Genomic DNA, 20,961 nt, shown 5'->3' with positions numbered 1-20,961 from the left:
TCCTCCCCCACCCTCTTGTGCTACTCTCTCTCCTCCTTCCTCCCACCCTCTTGTGCCACTCTCTCTCTTCCTCCCACCCTCTTGTGCCACTGTCTCTCTCTTCCTCCCTCCACCCTCTTGTGCCACTGTCTCTCCCTCTCCCACACCCTCTTGTGCCACCGTCTCTCTCCTCCTCCCCCCACCCTCTTGTGTCACTGGTGCGTAGATGTCATTTACACTGTGCTTCCATCAATGACAGCATGGGCAGTGGGTCAGCCTTCTTCAGTCTCTGGCTCTGTGGCCCTCCTGAAAACGACTGTGTTTCAGTCCCAGGATTGCTAGGCCAGTCCCTTAAGTTTATCATTTTTTCCTTAATAGGCCCCCTTACATTTTTTTCCTTTTCATTTTTTAGCGCATACCACAGATCACCAGACAGTGCTAACGGGCCTCTTCCTTCCCACTTTATTTATCTGCAGTGCATGGCCGCTGCCTCTAAACCAGACGACCATCATGTTATGGGATTGTCCTCATTGTATCATTGTCTTTCCATTCCAAGATGGCCATCATGTTATGGGATTGTCCTCAGTGTATAATTGTCTTTCCATTCCAAGATGGCCATCATGTTATGGGACTGGCCACAGTGTATCATTGTCTTTCCATTCCAAGATGGCCATCATGTTATGGGATTGTCCTCAGTGTATCATTGTCTTTCCATTCCAAGATGGCCATCATGTTATGGGACTGGCCACAGTGTATCATTGTCTTTCCATTCCAAGATGGCCATCATGTTATGGGACTGGCCACAGTGTATCATTGTCTTTCCATTCCAAGATGGCCATCATGTTATGGGACTGGCCACAGTGTATCATTGTCTTTCCATTCCAAGATGGCCATCATGTTATGGGATTGTCCTCAGTGTATCATTGTCTTTCCATTCCAAGATGGCCATCATGTTATGGGACTGGCCACAGTGTATCATTGTCTTTCCATTCCAAGATGGCCATCATGTTATGGGACTGGCCACAGTGTATCATTGTCTTTCCATCCCAAGATGGCCATCATGTTATGGGATTGTCCACAGTGTATCATTCTTTCCATTCCAAGATGCCCATCATGTTATGGGATTGTCCTCAGTGTATCATTGTCTTTCCATTCCAAGATGGCCATCATGTTATGGGATTGTCCACAGTATATCATTCTTTCCATCCCAAGATGGCCATCACGTTCTGGGATTGGCCACAGTGTATCATTGGCTTTCCATTCCAAGATGGCCGATACGTTGGTTCTAAACATGGAAAACATGGAGGTCGTTCTGGAATTTCAAGAAAATGATACACAATGTATTACAATGGTGCAAGACTGCTAGCTGCTGCTCTGCTTCATTTTATTTGGTGTGCAAGAATATGACTGCCGTGTTTAGGCGGCAGCAGGTTATTTTCTTCTACTGTTCTTTTAATTTATATTGCCTTTGTTCCTGAGTTTCTTTGTGTGGGTGTTTTATTGTGGTTGTGAGAGGGTGAATGTAAGAATGAGTCAGTGGGTGAATGAATGATTGGATTGATGAATGAATGACCGCAGTGATGAGTGACAGTGTGTGTATCATGACTTATAGAGTGCCTAAACTCATCCGAGACAGACAAGGCACTCTTAATTTATAAGCCAGACCCATTGACAATTGTTGTCTTAGAGTGCAGCCCTTTAGGTCGAAGAGCAGTGGAAGACAAGACATTTTGTGCTTGACACTCTGTAAGTTTGGGTGTAAAGCAGAGTGAGGAGCGAGGTGAGCTTGGCCCAGAGTAGCTTCAGTGGACGCTGGGATAAGGCTTGGGCCGGTGACTACAATAGCTTCAGTGGACGCCGGGATAAGGCTTGGGCCAGTGACTACAGTAGCTTCAGTGGACGCCGGGATAAGGCTTGGGCCGGTGACTACAGTAGCTTCAGTGGATGCCGGGATAAGGCTTGGGCCGGTGACTACAATAGCTTCAGTGGACGCCGGGATAAGGCTTGGGCCAGTGACTACAGTAGCTTCAGTGGACGCCGGGATAAGGCTTGGGCCGGTGACTACAGTAGCTTCAGTGGACGCCGTGATAAGGCTTGGGACAGTGTCTACAGTAGCTTCAGTGGACGCCGGGATAAGGCTTGGGCCAGTGACTACAGTAGCTTCAGTGGACGCCGGGATAAGGCTTGGGACAGTGTCTACAGTAGCTTCAGTGGACGCCGGGATAGGGCTTGGGCCAGTGACTACAGTAGCTTCAGTGGATGCCGGGATAAGGCTTGGGACAGTGTCTACAGTAGCTTCAGTGGACGCCGGGATAAGGCTTGGGACAGTGTCTACAGTAGCTTCAGTGGACGCCGGGATAAGGCTTGGGCCAGTGACTACAGTAGCTTCAGTGGACGCCGGGATAAGGCTTGGGACAGTGTCTACAGTAGCTTCAGTGGATGCCGGGATAAGGCTTGGGCCGGTGACTACAATAGCTTCAGTGGACGCTGGGATAAGGCTTGGGCCAGTGACTACAGTAGCTTCAGTGGACGCCGGGATAAGGCTTGGGACAGTGTCTACAGTAGCTTCAGTGGACGCCGGGATAAGGCTTGGGCCAGTGACTACAGTAGCTTCAGTAAACGCCGGGATAAGGCTTGGGCCAGTGACTACAGTAGCTTCAGTGGACGCCGGGATAAGGCTTGGGCCAGTGACTACAGTAGCTTCAGTGGATGCCGGGATAAGGCTTGGGCCAGTGACTACAGTAGCTTCCGGGATAAGGCTTGGGCCAGTGACTACAGTAGCTTCAGTGGACGCCGGGATAAGGCTTGGGACAGTGTCTACAGTAGCTTCAGTGGATGCCGGGATAAGGCTTGGGCCGGTGAATACAATAGCTTCAGTGGACGCCGGGATAAGGCTTGGGCCAGTGACTACAGTAGCTTCAGTAAACGCCGGGATAAGGCTTGGGCCAGTGACTACAGTAGCTTCAGTGGACGCCGGGATAAGGCTTGGGCCGGTGACTACAATAGCTTCAGTGGACGCCGGGATAAGGCTTGGGCCAGTGACTACAGTAGCTTCAGTAAACGCCGGGATAAGGCTTGGGCCAGTGACTACAGTAGCTTCAGTGGACGCCGGGATAAGGCTTGGGCCAGTGACTACAGTAGCTTCAGTGGACGCCGGGATAAGGCTTGGACCAGTGACTACAGTAGCTTCCGGGATAAGGCTTGGGCCAGTGACTACAGTAGCTTCAGTGGACGCCGGGATAAGGCTTGGGCCAGTGACTACAGTAGCTTCAGTGGACGCCGGGATAAGGCTTGGGCCAGTGACTACAGTAGCTTCAGTGGACGCCGGGATAAGGCTTGGGCCAGTGACTACAGTAGCTTCAGTGGACGCCGGGATAAGGCTTGGGCCAGTGACTACAGTAGCTTCAGTGGACGGCAGGATAAGGCTTGGGCCAGTGACTACAGTAGCTTCAGTGGACGGAAGGATAAGGCTTGGTCCAGTGACTACAGTAGCTTCAGTGGACGCCTGTATAAGGCTTGGGCCTGTGACTACAGTAGCTTCAGTGGACGCCGGGATAAGGCTTGGGCCAGTGACTACAGTAGCTTCAGTGGACGCCTGTATAAGGCTTGGGTCAGTGACTACAATAGCTTCGGTGGACGCCGGGATAAGGCTTGGGCCAGTGACTACAATAGCTTAGGTGGATGGCGGGATAAGGCTTGGGCCGGTGACTACAGTAGCTTCAGTGGACGGTAGGATAAGGCTTGGGCCGGTGACTACAGTAGCTTCAGTGGATGCCGGGATAAGGCTTAGGCCTGTGACTACAGTAGCTTCAGTGGACGCCGGGATAAGGCTTGGGCCAGTGACTACAGTAGCTTCAGTGGATGCCTTGATAAGGCTTGGGCCAGTGACTACAGTAGCTTCAGTGGACGCCGGGATAAGGCTTGGGCCGGTGACTACAGTAGCTTCAGTGGACGCCGGGATAAGGCTTGGGCCGGTGACTACAATAGCTTCAGTGGACGCCGGGATAAGGCTTGTGCCAGTGACTACAATAGCTTAAGTGGATGCCGTGATAAGGCTTGGGCCAGTGACTACAGTAGCTTCAGTGGACGCCGGGATAAGACTTGGGCCAGTGACGACAGTAGCTTCAGTGGACGCTGGGCTAAGGCCCGAGCTATGGACCACAGTAGCCTCAGTGGACACTGGGTGAGGTATCCGTCATAAATGTGATGGACATTCCATCTGCCCTATTACAAGTGCATTATTCCCAGTGGCACTTGTAGTAATGTGGGCGGGATATCCGTCATAAATGTGATGGACATTCCATCCGCCCTATTACAAGTGCATTATATCCAATGGCGCTTGTAATAAGGTGAGCGGGATACCCGTCACGTTTGCAACAGAGTACCTGCACCCCACACTCTAGAGACCCTCAGTTTAACATCAAGGAGTTTGATGATCTACTGCTGAGGGTAAATTACATTCCTGCCTGCAACAAGGTGGCATTTGATTTGCAAGGCCATGCTGTGCTCCCGCGCCTGAAAGCCCCAAGCTAAGCAGGTTCTTCATGTCCCCACAGGATGTGAGCTGCAACGAGCTGCAGGTTCTGCCGGCACAAATGGGGGTCCTGGAATCTCTTCGAGACCTGAACATCCGCCGGAACCAGATCACAATCTTACCGGAAGGTGAGTGTCGCTGTGATGTAGTAAAGCTGTTCTTTCATGAGAACAGGCTAAAAAAAAACAGAGCACAGGCTTGTTTCGAATATTGTGTAAACAGACAAGTAATTTTAGGAGATCTTCTAAGTGTCATTCCTTTCATAGCCCCTAATAAATCTGTAATAACATGTGAAATGACTGTTTTCTTAGGAATGTTGGTCAATCGTACATGTTTTGCATTCAGTGTGTGTGGTGGGCAGGCGGCTGTGATTCCATTTAGGCAGTGTACAATTTCTGGGGTGAAAATCTTAGAAAAAGAGCTTTGGTTACAGGAAAGTAACATTTCCCTTCTGGTACTAACATTCACCTGCCCCTTTGAGAACCCACGTTTTACACAGCACATGACCCCGCTCTGACGATTGTCTTCTAATTTACCTCATCACAGCCTCCTGCCCGCCTTCTGTTGGCGATTGAGAAACTGGCGTGTAAATGTTTGAATTGTGTGTTAGGTTATGTGTGTATGTGGTGTTCCTATTGCACCAACCTAGACAAAAGGCAAGTGGGCGCCTTTTGGCTTTTCTACATGTTATGTTCTATGGCATTATGGAGGTCTATGGGATTAAGTCTGCTCTTGTTGCCACCCCAACATTCATGCTTTTGAATCGAGAAGTAATAAACGAGTGTCTTTGTAGTTGCACATTCACAGAGCTGGAGCCTCCTGGAAGCACACGGGTATCCCTGCCCCAGTGCCCTTGTCTCCCTGCCCCAGTGCCCTTGTGTTAGAAATGGGGGTCTCTAGTTGGCAATGGCTGGCCACTGTCCAAGTAGGGACCCTTCTTCCTAAGTCAGAGTAAGCAGCCTACACCCTTTGACAACCCCTGCTCAACCCTGTGGTAACGTAGCACGAGCAGCTAGGCTTATCTCAGAGGCAGTGTGTGAAGCATTTATGACCATACACAGTAATACAATGAGGAACACTACAAATGGACACCACTCAAGTAGTTATGAAAAATAGGTATTTTTATATAGACTTAATCACAAGACCAATAACAGTAAAAATCCACAATACTATAAAAATATAATTACTTTAGAAATGCTGCAAGGAAAAATAGTTCAGGATGCACAAGATGATGTTTAGTTCAAGGCAGTGGTCTCTGCGACCCTTTTACTCACAAAGTATCTGGTTCCTGGAGCAAAGCAACAAAAATGTCGCTAAGGAGTTGTAGCGAGAAATTTCCTCACGCTAACCAGCGATGCGTTGAATCCGTACCGCGAGGGAGGATGATGCGCTGGGTTGCGGGCAGGACAAAGCGACAAACTTCCTCACGCTAAGTCGGTGATGCGATGAAATCCTTGCCGCGAAGGGAGGATGATGCACCGAGCCTGTTGCGTGTGCGATCTTGCTGCGTTGACAAAGATGGCGCTCCGCGAGGGAGCGACGATCCGGATTCGATGCGGGGAAAAATGGCGAACGCTCGGCGTCCGCACTGCGATTATCCTGTTGCGATGATTTCAGATAGCGGGCGTTTTCAGGCCCGCAGACAGGTGCTGCGACGTTCTTCGGGGTTAGCGAGCGCTCGGCGACAGCGGAGCGGCGATTTTTCTCACGCTCACCAGCTGCAGCGGCTCGCTAACGGAGGTTAGCGACGATTTTCAGCGCTCTTTTCTCCACAGTAGAAATAGAGGTCCTGGAACACACAGGAGCCTCAACTGCAGATAGTAATCCTCGCTGGGAGGAAACAGGAGGCTGATGGTGGAGTCTGATGTGCCTGAGACTCCAGCAGGAGGCTAGCTCTCTCCTAGCCCTTGGGTAGTTGCTGTAGCAAAAGAAATAAAAGTCCTATCAAAGTTCCTTTCCTCTTCTTGAAGTCCAGTAGTAACAGCTGCAGGCCCGTCCCAGAAACAGCACACAAGGCACAAGGACAGTCCTTCTCTTGCAGATTCCTGTAGCCACACGGACAGAGGTTCTTCTTGTTATCCAGGAGCAATACCAATTGTAGGGGTTTGTGCACAAATATTTATACCCCCAAAGTCTTTGTTCTTAGGGGTCTCAAGCCTCTGAACCCAGCCAGAACCAGTCTTGCCCAGCCCTGGAGCACTTTGTTGATCAGGCTGCATCCTTCCTTTCAGAAAGAGGGGGGTCTGCCTCAGACGCACAGTGGGAGGTGGAGCCAGCTTTCACCTTGCCAGGCACAGCCCCATTCAAGTGCAGGAGCTACCCCTCCCCTCACACCTAGGCAGGTCGCTCTATTCAACCCAGGTCTGACTCAGCCTGCCCTGTCCCTCCAAAACCAGACAGCCAATACACATAATAGCAGAGCAACTGGAAGGCTTAGGCAAGAAAGTACCTATACTTTAAAAGTGGTAGTTTCAAACCCAGGATATAAAAATAACCTTCACTAAAAGATGCATTTTAATATTCTGAGCTCAGGCATACTAGATTCGTTTTTCTACCATGTTCTGTGGGTCAGTTAGGACTATAGAATGTAATAGCCCAGACCTCCCATTCTGGCCTATGGAGAACAGGTAGCCTTACAGTAGTGAAAACGAAATGGGGGGTAATTCACTACTAGGACATGCTACATACGTCAGGGCATGTCCTACCTTACACATACAATGCGCCCTATCATAAGGGGGACTTACAGGATGCCAAGGGAAGGTTTAGGGGCTGGGAAGTGGGTGCACTTCACAGCCAAGATGGCAGTTCTGGACTGCACGCAGACACTGCAGTGGCAGGTCTGAGACACACTTTACAAGCTGCTTCTGTGGGTGGCACAAACCAGTGCTGCAGGCCCACCAGCAGCATTCGGTTTACCAGCCCTGGGCACACACCGGCCACGCTACTAGGGACTAACAGGTAAACCAAATAAGCCAATCATGGATGTACCAATTCATATGTCATCTTTACAAAGGGAGCATTCGCGCTGTGGCACTGAATGGCAGTGGCACAGCGCCCAGAGCATCTATAACCAGCAAAAACAGAGGAGACACAGCGGAACAATGGAAGGGAGACTCACGCCAATGGTGCCAGGTCTAACACCTTGTCTCCCTGCCCCAGTGCCCTGGTCTCCCTGTCCCAGTGCCCTTGTCTCCCTGTCCCAGTGCCCTTGTCTCCCTGTCCCAGTGCCCTTGTCTCCCTGCCCCAGTGCCCTGGTCTCCCTGCCCCAGTGCCCTGGTCTCCCTGCCCCAGTGCCCTGGTCTCCCTGCCCCAGTGCCCTGGTCTCCCTGCCCCAGTGCCCTGGTCTCCCTGCCCCAGTGCCCTGGTCTCCCTGCCCCAGTGCCCTGGTCTCCCTGCCCCAGTGCCCTGGTCTCCCTGCCCCAGTGCCCTGGTCTCCCTGCCCCAGTGCCCTGGTCTCCCTGCCCCAGTGCCCTGGTCTCCCTGCCCCCGTGTCCTTGTCCCAGTCCCCCTGTCCCAGTGTGCTTGTCCCCCTGTCCCAGTGTCCTCCTCTCCTTGTCCCCATGTCATAGTCTCCCTGCCCCAGTGTCCTTGTCTCCCTGCCCCAGTGTCCTTGTCTCCCTGCCCCAGTGTCCTTGTCTCCCTGCCCCAGTGTCCTTGTCTCCCTGCCCCAGTGTCCTTGTCTCCCTGCCCCAGTGTCCTTGTCTCCCTGCCCCAGTGTCCTCCTCCTCCCTGTCCCTGTGTCCTCCTCCTCCCTGTCCCTGTGTCCTCCTCTCCCTGTCCCTGTGTCCTCCTGTCCCTGTGTCCTCCTCTCCTTGTCCCCGTATCCTAGTCTCCCTGCCCGTGTCCTTGTCTCCCTGCCCGTGTCCTTGTCTCCCTGCCCCAGTGCCCTTGTCTCCCTGCCCCAGTGCCCTTGTCTCCCTGCCCCAGTGCCCTTGTCTCCCTGCCCCAGTGCCGTTGTCTCCCTGCCCCAGTGCCCTTGTCTCCCTGCCCCAGTGCCCTTGTCTCCCTGCCCCAGTGCCCTTGTCTCCCTGCCCCACTGCCCCAGTGTCCTTGTCTCCCTGCCCCAGTGTCCTTGTCTCCCTGCCCCAGTGTCCTTGTCTCCCTGCCCTAGTGTCCTTATCTCCCTGCCCCAGTGTCCTTGTCTCCCTGCCCCAGTGTCCTTGTCTCCCTGCCCCAGTGTCCTTGTCTCCCTGCCCCAGCGTCCTTGTCTCCCTGCCCCAGTGCCCTTGTCTCCCTGCCCCAGTGCCCTTGTCTCCCTGCCCCAGTGCCCTTGTCTCCCTGCCCCAGTGCCCTTGTCTCCCTGCCCCAGTGCCCTTGTCTCCCTGCCCCAGTGCCCTTGTCTCCCTGCCCCAGTGCCCTTGTCTCCCTGCCCCAGTGCCCTTGTCTCCCTGCCCCAGTGCCCTTGTCTCCCTGCCCCAGTGCCCTTGTCTCCCTGCCCCAGTGCCCTTGTCTCCCTGCCCCAGTGCCCTTGTCTCCCTGCCCCAGTGCCCTTGTCTCCCTGCCCCAGTGCCCTAGTCTCCCTGCCCCCGGGTCCTTGTCTCCCTGCCCCCGGGTCCTTGTCTCCCTGCCCCCGGGTCCTTGTCTCCCTGCCCCCGTGTCCTTGTCTCCCTGCCCCCGTGTCCTTGTCTCCCTGCCCCCGTGTCCTTGTCTCCCTGCCCCCGTGTCCTTGTCTCCCTGCCCCCGTGTCCTTGTCTCCCTGCCCCCGTGTCCTTGTCTCCCTCCCCCCCTGGTGTCCTTTTCTCCCTGCCGCCGGTGTCCTTTTCTCCCTGCCGCCGGTGTCCTTGTCTCCCTGCCCCCCTGGTGTCCTTGTCTCCCTGCCCCCCCCCCCCCGGTGTCCTGTACTCCCTGCCCCTGGTGTCCTTGTCTCCCTGCCCCCCCCCCCGGTGTCCTGTACTCCCTGCCCCTGGTGTCCTTGTCTCCCTGCCCCGCGGTGTCCTTGTCTCCCTGCCCCCCGGTGCCCTTGACTCCCTGCCCTCCGGTGTCTTTGTCTCCCTGCCCCCGGTGTCTTTGTCTCCCTGCCCCCCGGTGTCTTTGTCTCCCTGCCCCCCGGTGTCCTTGTCTCCCTGCCCCCCCCCCCCCCGTTGTCCTTGTCTCCCTGCCCCCGTGTCCTTGTCTCCCTGCCCCGGTGTCCTTGTCTCCCTGCCCCGGTGTCCTGTACTCCCTGCCCCTGGTGTCCTTGTCTCCCTGCCGCCGGTGTCCTTGTCTTCCTGCCCCCCCCCCCCCCGTGTCCTTGTCTCCCTGCCCCCCGGTGTCCTTGTCTCCCTGCCCCCCCCCCCCCCCCCCCCGGTGTCCTTGTCTCCCTGCCCCCCCCCCCCCCCCCCCCGGTGTCCTTGTCTCCATGCCCCCCCCCCCCCCCCCCGTGTCCTTGTCTCCCTGCCCCCCCCCCCCCCCCGGTGTCCTTGTCTCCCTGCCGCCGGGGTCCTTGTCTCCCTGCCCCGTGTTCTTGTGGAGCTGGTGCAGTGTAAGATAGTTATAGTGCAGATAGTTGAACTGGGCAAGCGGCAGGCGGGCATTGCAAGAGACGTGCTTCCCCTGTTCTAGTGCCGCCCTCTAGTGTGTGGTTGTGGGTACTGCTCCTCGGCATTCTTTCCATTCGGGTTTGCTGCTGAATTATGATCCGTATCCAACCGCCTTTAAAGCCCGTTCCATATTAGGTCAGAGGTTAACCATCGCAGATCTATGACGGAGGTCCTGGCCGGGACCACTGGTCCGGCTGCAAACAAAATCTGAAATCCACAGGACTGCGATCATTGAAGCCACAGGCGGCAGGAGGGGTGTCCAGCAGCCTAGGGATCGGCAAAGCGAGGCAAGGGTTCTGCCGCTATTACCATCTCGGAGATCCGTTGTGGTCTGGTAGACATCGACTCCACGGCACCGGACGGTCTCAAGGCGCCCGTGTAGGCGGGTGGGCTCTGCTCCTCCATGCCTGCGCGCGCCACTCTGTAAGAGAAAAATACATGACTTCCCTCAGCTTACCCGGAGGCCATCATTTCACCAAAAAGGTCTAGGAGATCAAAGAGGGCTGGCTGTACCCGCTCGAGGTCTCCTAAGTAGACCAATACAGCATCTGCGGGCAAGGAGACCATGTGCCAGTCCAGTCCCAGCACCACGCCCATCTAGGCCTCTTACAGCAATGCGGCCAAGGTCTCAATCGCCAATGCATGATCATGGGCAATACGGAGCAGCTCCGGGCGTGTACCCACACTGACTGGATATCTGGCATCCCATTTTCACCCTGACATGCAGTGCCGCACAGAGCAGTTTGGCCCATCCTAGAAACTCCGGTCCCATCCCCGGGGCCTCCAACACTAGCAGCGAGTACGACCACCCTAGGGTGTCAAATGCCCTCTCAAAGTCCAGGGAGACGGCCACCGGGAGCTCCACAGTCGCCTCAACCACTCCCATAATGTGACACAACCGGCGTGTATTGTAATACGTGCCCTGTGAGAGTTGAACCCACTCTGGTCAGGGTGAACCAGTGACCGAAGCAATGGGAGTAATCCATTGATGAGCACCTTGCTTTCAATGTTATCATCAATGTTGGGCATTGATAACTGCCAATAGCCCCTCTCCTCTAGGGGATCCCTGCCTGGTTTGGGCAGCACCACTATGAGGTCTTCTGATAGGGAGTCAGGCAGCATGCCCTGCTGATGGGTGTCCTGGTAGACCACAAGTAACTTTGGGCAAGGGTGGCTCCAAACATTGCATAGAGCCAGTTATTTGGGCCCATCTAACTCATCGCCTCCTGTCTGTTCTCAATTTGTTGGCTGTGCTCCAACTCCTAGAACTGTCGAGGGGTCAGGCGGGGGGAGGGTGGCCCCTCCAATATAGTTCTGGAGGTGATCCGGAGAAGGGCCCAGGGGAGGGGAATATAGCACCTCTTAGTAGTGCACAAAGACCTAATTTATGGCCGCCTTCTGTTTACAATGTCTCCAGCAGAAGTCAGAAACACCCCAATGATGGTCCTAGGAACCACTGAGCGCCCAACCGTATGTTGACAAGCCAGTGAAGCCTTGCACACAATGTTATGAATGTTGCATGACTCTTCCCTGTATTAGACCCGAAGGTCCGTCAGACGTGCACAAGCCTCAACGACCGTCACCGCCTCTAATTCGGTCACTCGCAGACGCGCATTACGGAGGGTCGCCCTCCCCACGTGGTCTTAATACAATGTACCCTCATGGCTACCTTAATTGTGTCCCACTCTATACCTATGCACCCCACTGACCCTTGTTTCCCTCAAAATAATGACACAAGTATGTACTAATGGTGTCTCTATAGGCCACATTGAGAAGGGCCTCTGTTCGCAGTTGCCAAGTGGCACTGTCGCCCTCTCCTCCAGCCATCGAAAGGCAACCTTGAGAAGACTGTGATCAGAGATTGTCTGGCCTAAGTACTCAGAGTTGGGCACCTGAGGCTGAAACTCTACATCACGGAGGAAGTAATCCAGCCTAGTTTGTACCTGGTGGCCCGGAGCGTAGTAGAAGTATTCCACTTCCACTGGGTGACCCATCCTCCAGATATTAGGGAGCTGCTCTGTGGCTGTCTATTGTCTACAGTGTCCAGTCAGTATAGAGGCCCTGTGTCCTGGGAAGGGGAGTATTGAGCGATCCATAGCAGTGCAATGCATACAATTGAAATCTCCTCCCCAGATATCCGGTGGCTGGATGTCTAAAAGCAGGGCTGGTGGTAGTGTGTGTAAGAACTCGCCCAGGATTGTGTTTGGTGCATACAGTGAGACTACCGATAGGGGTCGACCATCCAGTGCATCTTCCAATAGCACATATCGGTCGTTGTGGTTCATCTAAACTCTACTGTGTTTGTAGAGTACCCCTGCAGCAATTCAAATCAGAGCCCTCCGAGCATATGCAGAATTCCCAGTATTAAATACCTGTGCACTCCAGCACCTGGACACCTCGTCTAGTTCCGCAGCAGTGAGGTGCGTCTCCTGGAGGCAAGCAATGTGGATGTGCCCACGCTTAAGGTACAAATATATTCTGTGTCACCTTATTTGGATGAAACTCCAATGCTTGGGACAACGGGTACGGTACGGATGGCCCAACAGGAGCATTAGAAATTTGGGAAAGTGCCATAATACCTTGCATGCGGATTGGAAAGTTTCTGAGTACAAGAGTGGTGAAAAAATGGAGTGAATAAACGATGGAAAAGAATGTGATTCAGCAATGAAGATAACATGAAAATGTACTGCAAATGCAATTTGCTGTGCCAGTGGTTAGGGGCCGAAAGTTGTCCCAAGCATTGGCGTTTTGTCATACACGTGCCTGGTGGGCTGGGCACGATACCATTGAGCACGCCACGTCATAAAGGACTTTCAAAGATTTTGATGAATTGCGGAAAAATAGGTGTTGCAACCCGTACATATATATAATGATTACCTTATTTGGATGGCCATGCCCCTAATATTCCAGGTCAGTACATAGTATGTGGTAAACGTGTAATGTGGTTTCCCAGGGCCAAGGGCTGTTAGCGTGCCCCCACGTGTCAGCCCTACACCCGTGCTCCCCCTAATGCTGCCCTGATCGGTCCAACCCAGAAACCAAAGTTCAGATACAGCAATAGCCCCCCTACTCTTCTCTTGGACACTAACAGGCATCATGCCGCAATATCCCCAACAAGGCAGTGAGTTACTAATATGTATCCTTAGTGCTAAAAAGTCCTTGTGGAAGTCTCAGGGGGGCTGGGCCAAGAGGTATATGCTAGAAGATTCAACAATGTGCTAGTCTTTCTGGGCCCAAGTGTGAAGTCTGGACAGCAAAAAGTCCCCATTATAGCAAACACGGAAACCAAGGGATAGCCACGTCTCTTCTCCCCCATCTAGCCCCATTCAGCACAAGCACAGTCCACCTCACTCACCCAGCAAGGTAAAAGTCACAGATCTGTGATCTCTCTTCAGGGCAATCATACCAGCGCAATCGTGGAGTCACCATCCGAGGTCGCTGAACTGGGGTCTCCTAGCACTGATTTCTGATCTGCATCAGGAGCCAGGACTTGAAACATGTTGATGCCACGGAGGACGGCCTCCGCCCCCACCTGCGCTCATTCCTTTGCATCCTGTTCCTCAGAAGGATGAGATTGGGGCCTGCGCGGGTGTTGGTAGTGCCTGGGCCTCCCATATGACCATCCCAATGAACCACCAGTTGTTGCCGGCTGGTCCTGCACCCTCTTCAAGTGCAAACATGCCCAGGCCTACTCCGGGGAGTGGAAGAAATGAGTCGTGCCACCATCTAAAACTCTGAGCGTGGCAGAGAAGAGTGGCGCATATGTCAATTCGATAGTACATAGTTGTGCCTTGATCACTCCAAAGGTGTTGCGAAGTCTTTGGGCCTCCGCTGTGAAGTCCGGGTACGCCCTGATGTTATTTCGATTCTAGGTACAGGGGCCTTTTACATGTAATAATTACAGTAGTAGATCCCTCTCTATAGTTGAGCAGTGGTGCTATTTTTGGACGTGGAAGGGGAGTGACCGGGGATCCAATGCGCCCTCTCGATGGAGAAAAACGTTGAAATCCGGTTCGCCAGGACCATAGTAGTCAGCCAGTGCTCTAAGAAGCTCTATGTTGGGGCCCTCTAAACCCCCGGGGAAACACAGGAAGCGTACATTATTGTGCTGTGAGCGCCATGTGGGGTGTCCTTCATACTCCACTGCAGCAAGGGTTTCTGGTCTAGAACCAGTGATGGCAGTAATGGCATGTGGCGAGTCCTTCATACTTCACTGCAGCAAGGGTTTCTGGTCTTCAACCAGTGATGGCATGTGGCGAGTCCTTCATACTCCACTACAGCAAGGATTTCTGGTCTTCAACCAGTGATGGCAGTAATGGCATGTGGCGAGTCCTTCATACTCCACTACAGCAAGGATTTCTGGTCTTCAACCAGTGATGGCAGTAATGGCATGTGGCGAGTCCTTCCTACTCCACTACAGCAAGGATTTCTGGTCTTCAACCAGTGATGGCAGTAATGGCATGTGACGAGTCCTTCATACTCCACTGCAGCAAGGGTTTCTGGTCTTCAACCAGTGATAGCAGTAATGGCATGTGACGAGTCCTTCATACTCCACTGCAGCAAGGGTTTCTGGTCTTCAACCAGTGATGGCAGTAATGGCATGTGGCGTGTTCTTCATACTCCACTGCAGCAAGGGTTTCTGGTCTTCAACCAGTGATGGCAGTAATGGCATGTGGTGAGTCCTTCATACTCCACTGCAGCAAGGGTTTCTGGTCTTCAACCAGTGATGGCAGTAATGGCATGTGGCGAGTCCTTCATACTCCACTGCACCAAGGGTTTCTGGTCTTCAACCAGGGATGGCAGTAATGGCATGTGGCGAGTCCTTCATACTCCACTGCACCAAGGGTTTCTGGTCTTCAACCAGTGATGGCAGTAATGGCATGTGGCGAGTCCTTCATACTACACTGCACCAAGGGTTTCTGGTCTTCAACCAGTGATGGCAGTAATGGCATGTGACGAGTCCTTCATACTCCACTGCAGCAAGGGTTTCTGGTCTTCAACCAGTGATGGCAGTAATGGCATGTGGCGAGTCCTTCATACTCCACTGCACCAAGGGTTTCTGGTCTTCAACCAGTGATGGCAGTAATGGCATGTGGCGAGTCCTTCATACTCCACTGCACCAAGGGTTTCTGGTCTTCAACCAGTGATGGCAGTAATGGCATGTGGCGAGTCCTTCATACTCCACTGCAGCAAGGGTTTCTGGTCTTCAACCAGCGATGGCAGTAATGGCATGTGGCGAGTCCTTCATACTCCACTGCAGCAAGGGTTTCTGGTCTTCAACCAGCGATGGCAGTAATGGCATGTGGCGAGTCCTTCATACTCCACTGCAGCAAGGGTTTCTGGTCTTCAACCAGCGATGACAGTAATGGCATGTGGCGAGTCCTTCATACTCCACTGCAGCAAGGGTTTCTGGTCTTCAACCAGCGATGGCAGTCATGGCATGTGGCGAGTCCTTCATACTCCACTGCACCAAGGGTTTCTGGTCTTCAACCAGCGATGGCAGTAATGGCATGTGGCGAGTCCTTCATACTCCACTGCAGCAATGGTTTCTGGTCTTCAACCAGCGATGGCAGTCATGGCATGTGGCGAGTCCTTCATACTCCACTGCAGCAAGGGTTTCTGGTCTTCAACCAGTGATGGCAGTAATGGCATGTGGCGAGTCCTTCATACTCCACTGCAGCAAGGGTTTCTGGTCTTCAACCAGCGATGGCAGTAATGGCATGTGGCGAGTCCTTTATACTCCACTGCAGCAAGGGTTTCTGGTCTTCAACCAGCGATGGCAGTAATGGCATGTGGCGAGTCCTTCATACTCCACTGCAGCAAGGGTTTCTGGTCTTCAACCAGCGATGGCAGTAATGGCATGTGGCGAGTCCTTCATACTCCACTGCAGCAATGGTTTCTGGTCTTCAACCAGCGATGGCAGTCATGGCATGTGGCGAGTCCTTCATACTCCACTGCAGCAAGGGTTTCTGGTCTTCAACCAGCGATGGCAGTCATGGCATGTGGCGAGTCATTCATACTCCACTGCAGCAAGGGTTTCTGGTCTTCAACCAGCGATGGCAGTCATGGCATGTGGCGAGTCCTTCATACTCCACTGCAGCAAGGGTTTCTGGTCTTCAACCAGCGATGGCAGTAATGGCATGTGGCGAGTCCTTCATACTCCACTGCAGCAAGGGTTTCTGGTCTTCAACCAGCGATGGCAGTAATGGCATGTGGCGTGTTCTTCATACTCCACTGCAGCAAGGGTTTCTGGTCTTCAACCAGTGATGGCAGTAATGGCATGTGGTGAGTCCTTCATACTCCACTGCAGCAAGGGTTTCTGGTCTTCAACCAGTGATGGCAGTAATGGCATGTGGCGAGTCCTTCATACTCCACTGCACCAAGGGTTTCTGGTCTTCAACCAGTGATGGCAGTAATGGCATGTGGCGAGTCCTTCATACTCCACTGCACCAAGGGTTTCTGGTCTTCAACCAGTGATGGCAGTAATGGCATGTGGCGAGTCCTTCATACTCCACTGCACCAAGGGTTTCTGGTCTTCAACCAGTGATGGCAGTAATGGCATGTGGCGAGTCCTTCATACTCCACTGCAGCAAGGGTTTCTTGTCTTCAACCAGCGATGGCAGTCATGGCATGTGGCGAGTCCTTCATACTCCACTGCAGCAAGGGTTTCTGGTCTTCAACCAGCGATGGCAGTAATGGCATGTGGCGAGTCCTTCTTCATACTCCACTGCAGCAAGGGTCTCTGGTCTTCAACCAGCGATGGCAGTAATGGCATGTGGCGAGTCCTTCATACTCCACTGCAGCAATGGTTTCTGGTCTTCAACCAGCGATGGCAGTCATGGCATGTGGCGAGTCCTTCATACTCCACTGCAGCAAGGGTTTCTGGTCTTCAACCAGCGATGGCAGTCATGGCATGTGGCGAGTCCTTCATACTCCACTGCAGCAAGGGTTTCTGGTCTTCAACCAGCGATGGCAGTCATGGCATGTGGCGAGTCCTTCATACTCCACTGCAGCAAGGGTTTCTGGTCTTCAACCAGCGATGGCAGTAATGGCATGTGGCGAGTCCTTCATACTCCACTGCAGCAAGGGTTTCTGGTCTTCAACCAGCGATGGCAGTAATGGCATGTGGCGAGTCCTTCATACTCCACTGCAGCAAGGGTTTCTGGTCTTCAACCAGCGATGGCAGTAATGGCATGTAGCGAGTCCTTCATACTCCACTGCAGCAAGGGTTTCTGGTCTTCAACCAGCGATGGCAGTAATGGCATGTGGCGAGTCCTTCATACTCCACTGCAGCAAGGGTTTCTGGTCTTCAACCAGCGATGGCAGTAATGGCATGTGGCGAGTCCTTCATACTCCACTGCAGCAAGGGTTTCTGGTCTTCAACCAGCGATGGCATTAATGGCATGTGGCGAGTCCTTCATACTCCACTGCAGCTAGGGTTTCTGGTCTTCAACCAGCGATGGCCGTAATGGCATGTGGTGAGTCCTTCATACTCCACTGCAGCAAGGGTTTCTGGTCTTCAACCAGCGATGGCATTAATGGCATTTGGCGAGTCCTTCATACTCCACTGCAGCAAGGGTTTCTGGTCTTCAACCAGTGATGGCAGTAATGGCATGTGACGAGTCCTTCATACTCCACTGCACCAAGGGTTTCTGGTCTTCAACCAGTGATGGCAGTAATGGCATCTGGCGAGTCCTTCATACTCCACTGCACCAAGGGTTTCTGGTCTTCAACCAGTGATGGCAGTAATGGCATGTGGCGAGTCCTTCATACTCCACTGCACCAAGGGTTTCTGGTCTTCAACCAGTGATGGCAGTAATGGCATGTGGTGAGTCCTTCATACTCCACTGCACCAAGGGTTTCTGGTCTTCAACCAGTGATGGTAGTAATGGCATGTGGCGAGTCCTTCATACTCCACTGCACCAAGGGTTTCTGGTCTTCAACCAGTGATGGCAGTAATGGCATGTGGCGAGTCCTTCATACTCCACTGCACCAAGGGTTTCTGGTCTTCAACCAGTGATGGTAGTAATGGCATGTGGCGAGTCCTTCATACTCCACTGCAGCAAGGGTCCCTGGTCTTCAACCAGCGATGGCAGTAATGGCATGTGGCGAGTCCTTCATACTCCACTGCAGCAAGGGTTTCTGGTCTTCAACCAGCGATGGCAGTAATGGCATGTGGCGAGTCCTTCATACTCCACTGCAGCAAGGGTTTCTGGTCTTCAACCAGTGATGGCAGTAATGGCATGTGACGAGTCCTTCATACTCCACTGCACCAAGGGTTTCTGGTCTTCAACCAGTGATGGCAGTAATGGCATCTGGCGAGTCCTTCATACTCCACTGCACCAAGGGTTTCTGGTCTTCAACCAGTGATGGCAGTAATGGCATGTGGCGAGTCCTTCATACTCCACTGCACCAAGGGTTTCTGGTCTTCAACCAGTGATGGCAGTAATGGCATGTGGTGAGTCCTTCATACTCCACTGCACCAAGGGTTTCTGGTCTTCAACCAGTGATGGTAGTAATGGCATGTGGCGAGTCCTTCATACTCCACTGCACCAAGGGTTTCTGGTCTTCAACCAGTGATGGCAGTAATGGCATGTGGCGAGTCCTTCATACTCCACTGCACCAAGGGTTTCTGGTCTTCAACCAGTGATGGCAGTAATGGCATGTGGCGAGTCCTTCATACTCCACTGCACCAAGGGTTTCTGGTCTTCAACCAGTGATGGTAGTAATGGCATGTGGCGAGTCCTTCATACTCCACTGCAGCAAGGGTCCCTGGTCTTCAACCAGCGATGGCAGTAATGGCATGTGGAGAGTCCTTCATACTCCACTGCAGCAAGGGTTTCTGGTCTTCAACCAGGGCTGGTTTCACATTCGAGTGTAATAAGGGATTGTTGTGTATTGTTAGAAGCGTGAAATGCTTGAGAGCTCATGGAAACCGATGACTGCTTATTTATGTTTTGTGCCTTGTTTCAGAGCTGGCTGAGCTGCCATTGGTCCGCCTGGATATATCCTGTAACCGGATCACTCGGATCCCCGTCTGCTACAGGCATCTGCGGCACCTTCAGTCCATCCTCCTAGATAACAATCCTCTGCAGTCTCCACCGGCACAGGTAAGGTTGGCGCCTCTCTTCACCTGAGTTTACAGAGTGCAGTCTGCCCCAAAAGCTGCCTCCTCTGCTGATGCCATATATCTGCCCCTGCAGAGCATAGGGTGGAACAGACCTCCTTCCTCTTATCTGCAATGAATCTGATCCCATATCCAGCCTTTAAAATCTAAGCTTATGACTGCAACTTCCTTACGAAGCAAGCCTCGCCACTTGTCAGTCTTCAGTTAAATCTCTTTTTATTATCAGATGAAGATTAGCTTATGAAGGAGCTGTGGTCTGTTTGCATAAGTACTGACCCTCTTCCATTGGTAGTAATAAGCTAGGTTTATAGTAAGAGTAGTCCTGAATCCCTGTGCTAATGCCCTCTGCCCATCCAGGCCGGGAGGTGACAGGCTCTGTATCCCTGTGCTCATACCCTCAGCCCATCCATGCCTGAGGGTGACTGGCCCTGTATCCCTGTGCTAATGTACTCTGCCCATCCAGGCCGGGAGGTGAGCAGCTCTGGATCCCTGTGCTAATGCCGTCAGCCCATCCGAGGCTGATTGTTACAGGCTTTATATCCCTACCTTTGCTAATGCCCTTAGTCCATCCTAGCCTTGAGGTGACAGCCCCTGTATCCCTGTGAAAATGCCCTCAGCCCACCAGGCCTGGAGGTGACAGGCCCTGTATCCCTGTGCTAATGCCCTCATTCCATCCAGACCTGGAGGTGGCAGGCCCTGTATCCATGTGCTAATGCCCTCAGTCAATTGAGGCCTGGAGGTGACCGGCCCTGTATCCCTGTGCTCATACCCTCAGCCCATCCATGCCTGAGGGTGACAGGCCCTGTATCCATGTGCTAATGTCCTCAGTCTATCCAGATCTGAAGGTGATAGGCCCTGTATCCATGTGCTAATGTCCTCTGCCCATCCAGGCCGGGAGGTGACCAGCTCTGTATCCCTGTGCTAATGCCGTCAGCCCATCCGAGGCTGATTGTTACAGGCTTTATATCCCTACCTATGCTAATGCCCTTAGTCTATTCTAGCCTTGAGGTGACAGCCCCTGTATCCCTGTGAAAATGCCCTCAGCCCACCAGGCCTGGAGGTGACAGGCCCTGTATCTCAGTGCTAATGCTGTCAGCCCATCTATGCCTGGGGGTGACGGGCTCTGTATCCATGTGCTAATGTCCTCAGCCCATCCATGCCTGAGGGTGACTGGCCCTGTATCCCTGTGCTAATGTACTCTGCCCATCCAGGCCGGGAGGTGAGCAGCTCTGGATCCCTGTGCTAATGCCGTCAGCCCATCCGAGGCTGATTGTTACAGGCTTTATATCCCTACCTATGCTAATGCCCTTAGTCCATCCTAGCCTTGAGGTGACAGCCCCTGTATCCCTGTGAAAATGCCCTCAGCCCACCAGGCCTGGAGGTGACAGGCCCTGTATCTCAGTGCTAATGCTGTCAGCCCATCTATGCCTGGGGGTGACGGGCTCTGTATCCCTGTGCTAATGCCCTCAGCCGATCCATGCCTGGAGGTGACAGGCCCTGTATCCCTGTGCTAATGCCCTCAGCTGATCCATGCCTGGAGGTGACAGGCCCTGTATCCATGTGCTAATGCCCTCAGTCCACCCAGGCCTGGAGGTGACAGGCCCTGTATCCCTGTGCTAATGCCCTCAGTCCATCCAGGCCTGGAGGTGACAGGCCCTGTATCCCTGTGCTAATGCCCTCAGCCGATCCATGCCTGGAGGTGACAGGCCCTGTATCCCTGTGCTAATGCCCTCAGCTGATCCATGCCAGGAGGTGGTAGGCCCTGTATCCCTGTGCTAATGCCCTCAGTCCACCCAGGCCTG

At 53.3% G+C, this 20,961-nt stretch overlaps 1 protein-coding gene across 2 annotated transcripts in view; it reads left to right on the top strand.

Moving 5' to 3' along the window:
* The window catches only part of LRCH4 (leucine rich repeats and calponin homology domain containing 4), a 553,531-nt gene that overhangs the window by 391,687 nt on the left and 140,883 nt on the right, over positions 1-20,961 (top strand). For both annotated transcript variants that reach the window (XM_085638321.1, XM_085638320.1), the window contains exons 4-5: positions 4,536-4,641; positions 19,006-19,142. In XM_085638321.1, coding sequence (XP_085494447.1) covers positions 4,536-4,641; positions 19,006-19,142 — 243 coding nt within the window. The remainder of the gene's footprint in view (positions 1-4,535; positions 4,642-19,005; positions 19,143-20,961) is intronic.

The sequence above is a fragment of the Triturus cristatus genome, chromosome 12 (assembly GCF_964204655.1).
Source record: "Triturus cristatus chromosome 12, aTriCri1.1, whole genome shotgun sequence".
Taxonomy (NCBI): Eukaryota; Metazoa; Chordata; class Amphibia; order Caudata; family Salamandridae; genus Triturus; species Triturus cristatus.
Note: the sequence above shows the minus strand (reverse complement) of the source record. Positions and strands in the feature narration are given on the sequence as shown.